Here is a 3,222-nt window from a genome sequence, read left to right as displayed (position 1 = left end):
AACGATGACGATCTGCGAGCCTTCCTTGAGGCGACAGAGAGTCTCCTTGAGGGAGACGAGGACGGACTCGTTGACGTGAACGATGTCAGGATCCCAGTCCGAGTAGACCTGAGGAGAAGAAGTGAGGAGAGGAAGAGAAAGGGAAGGAGAGGAGAAGGAAGCGGTGAGGAGAACGGGAGGGAGAGAAGAGGAGAGTAGAGTGAGGGAAAAGAAAGAGGGAAGAGGCGAGGAGAGGAGGAGAGGAGGAGAGGAGGAGAGGAGAGGTGAATGAAGGGAGCGAGGCGAGGGGAGGAGGGGAAGAGGGGAGGAGAATCTCGTCTCTTACGGTTCGGTAATATGCATCATAGTTTGACGGCCAAAGCAGATCAGTTGCAAACTCCGTCCAAGTCTGCAACCGGTGGTCAATCTTTGCAAATGGATGTGACATTATGAGATGAGATGAGATGAGATGAGATGAGATGAGGTGAGATGAGGTGAGGTGAATGAGGTGCGATGAGATAAAATGATGTGAGATGAGAAGGACATGTTGCTTTTTCCAGATTCTCACAACCTGTGCGATCACTTCACTTGTGATTGCGATGGATTTAAGTTGACGCGCAGCGAGGTTGCCGATTACGTTCCTGCACAGAGGAGAATCAGTTGTATCAGAATCAGATGTATCAGATGTCACAAGTCCGAAGACAGGAGAGCGAGGAACGAGAGAAGGGGATGGGGGTAGGGAGGGAAGAGGGAAGAGACGGACAAGGGCAGGAGGGAGGAGAAGGGGAAGGGGATGGAGAGAGAAAAGGGAAACAGGAGATGCGAAGGGGAGGAGGAGGCGGGCGGAGAGTTGCCGGCAAGTCAGGCGTCCTACTTGAGTCGGTCTCTGGCAGTGAGAAGGAATTCGTCGAAGGTCGAGCATAGTCTTGCGTTCTCGCTCCCCTCCCTGCTCCGCAGGTACAGAGCTGGCACAAGTGCTGCTTCCTGCACGATGGTCCGAACGATCTCCACAATCTTCTTCATGCTCTCCTCGGCCCCCTCCCCTTCCCCCGCCACCTTCAACTTCTCCTGTTCATCCGCGTCTCCCCGATAGTCGGACGGGACGCCCGACGGGCTCTTTCCCTTCCCCTCCTCAACGTCCTCCTCCTCCTTGCCCTCCCTTTTGATCCCAACCGCATCCTCCCACCACCCGCTCGTCTGCAGGGCATCGAAGTAATCAGCCAGACACTTGTGTCGGAACTGGCGGGAGCTCGCATGCTTCGCCGCAGCCACTCCCTCCTCCGCATCCTTGAGTCGATTCCGGTGCCACCACACCGCCGGCCTGCTGACGAAGTGCTTGCGGAGCCTGGAGAAGAGCCAGACGACGAAGAGGATGCAGACGGCCAGGACGATGACGAAGCCGAGGAGGGGGAAGCAGCGCATGCTCACTGCCGCGTTGATCAGCATCCCTGTACTCGTGCTCAGGCCTGTGGCAAGGAAAGCGAGGACAGGGAGCTCCCACTTGGGGAACCGAAGCGCCATGGAGACAGGAATCTCCTCCTCCTCCTCCTCCTCCTCCTCCTTCTCGTTCGCATTTTGGCCCTCCTCCGCCCCTCCTTCCGCAGCCAGCTTCGGATCTTGGCAGTTCTCCGTTTCCTTCTCGTCCCCTCCTCCAGCCGCCTTGTCAGCGTCTGCTCTCTCCTTCCCTTGTTTGCTCTTACCCGATAGCCTCCAACTCAGCCCGAAGCTTCTGCCCGACACTCGAGCCGTGAGCTTCTCATCAATCACAGTCATGCTTGTCTGCTCGTCCTGATTTAGCATCATTTTTGCCGCCTCCGCCTCCGCCTCCTCCTCCTCTTCCCGCATCTTCTTCTGCCTCGCCTTCTGCCGCCTCCTCTTCCAGCGGATAATGGAAACCCTGAGAGAGGCGGCCAACACTCTAGAGCAGCAGACAAGGAGGAGGAGGACGATGCTGGTAGTGCAGGTCCCAAGGAAAAGTCTGAAAGTGTCTTCGAGGGCCACCTGCTCTGATGAGATCGTTGAGTTGGTGTCTAGCTGGGCTGACGTGTTTTGATATGCCTGACAGAACCCCGTGAAGATAATCCCTGAGGACCATATGTCACATGTGCAAGTAGAAGATGGCGACGAGGGTAAGAGAGGAAAGAAGAGGAAGAGAAGAGGAAAGAAGAGGAAGAGAAGACGTTGGGGAGGTAGGAAGATGAGGACGAGGACGAGGACGAGGACGAGGACGAGTATGAGGAGGAGGATTTCGATGATGATGATAATGATGATGATGAGAGGAGGTAAGGATAAGGTAAGGAAGAGGCCAGGGGGTGCAGGCTCATTCCGCAAGGCAATCAACTCCCTTCCTCCTTCACCTTGGGGCCACTCGTATCCGATCCACCCAGCCACCTGCTTGGGATCAAGTTGGCCGTTCATGGGGCGGAAGCTCGAAGCCCAGTCGAGGTATTGCTGAGGCACTTCCGTGGCCAAGAGGCTGGTGATGGAGACGAATTGAATATGAAGCAAGAAAGACCAGTGGTCCCCCGTTACCACCATCTGCCCCCATCGTCATCTTCCTCTTCCCTCTCCTCCTCCTCCTCCTCCTCCCTCTCCAGTCCTACAACTGCACTTCCTTCCTCTCTCCCATCTGATACATCTTCTTTCTCACGCCTCCGTCCTCTTTTACCTCGATGTTGTACATCCCTGTGATCACAAACCAGGCAAGTGCGTGCGCGGTGACGGAGGCGAGGAGGATGGCAAGGGCAAGGAGGAACGTCACGGAGGAGATCTCGTTGATCACTTGCCTTGAGAAGGAGGCGCGCATGTCGCACAGCTCCCCAGAGAAGCCAGCGGAGCACACGCATCCTCCTCCTACGCACTCCCCTCGCCCGCTGCACGGCAGCGAGTTGTACGCGCTCGGCCTGTCTGTCGAGTCACGAGGAACGGCTGAGGGGTGTGGTGGGGAGCAGGCCAGCAGCAGGGAGGGGCGGCAGAGATGTAAGGGGGCAAAGGAGGAGGAGGAGGAGGAGGAGGAGGAGGAGGAGGAGGAGGGCGTCGGTGGGGGGGTGGGCGACATGGGCGCCTCCTTCTGGAGGGAGGGTGATGGTCGAGGTCTTCGCCGTGGCGGTGGTCGTTGTTGTTGTCATCCTCGTCGCCGCCGTCGCCGAGGACGACCTTGCGTGGAGGGTAGGGGAGGAGACGATGAGTAAGTGCTGGGGAGCAGAAGAGGGTAGGAGAGGAGAAAGGGAGGAGGGGAGGGGA

General features: G+C 57.5%; 1 protein-coding gene across 1 annotated transcript in view; it reads right to left on the bottom strand.

Annotated features, from left to right (window-relative positions):
• The window catches only part of GUITHDRAFT_144030 (hypothetical protein), a gene marked incomplete at both ends in the record, with an annotated part of 8,549 nt that overhangs the window by 3,682 nt on the left and 1,645 nt on the right, over window positions 1-3,222 (bottom strand). Inside the window, 7 exons of the mRNA XM_005825554.1 lie at window positions 4-108; window positions 326-388; window positions 551-620; window positions 854-2,063; window positions 2,337-2,517; window positions 2,648-2,907; window positions 3,036-3,135. Coding sequence (XP_005825611.1) covers window positions 4-108; window positions 326-388; window positions 551-620; window positions 854-2,063; window positions 2,337-2,517; window positions 2,648-2,907; window positions 3,036-3,135 — 1,989 coding nt within the window. The remainder of the gene's footprint in view (window positions 1-3; window positions 109-325; window positions 389-550; window positions 621-853; window positions 2,064-2,336; window positions 2,518-2,647; window positions 2,908-3,035; window positions 3,136-3,222) is intronic.

Source organism: Guillardia theta, assembly GCF_000315625.1.
Source record: "Guillardia theta CCMP2712 unplaced genomic scaffold GUITHscaffold_82, whole genome shotgun sequence".
Taxonomy (NCBI): domain Eukaryota; class Cryptophyceae; order Pyrenomonadales; family Geminigeraceae; genus Guillardia; species Guillardia theta.
This window is presented reverse-complemented; position numbering and strand designations above follow the sequence as displayed.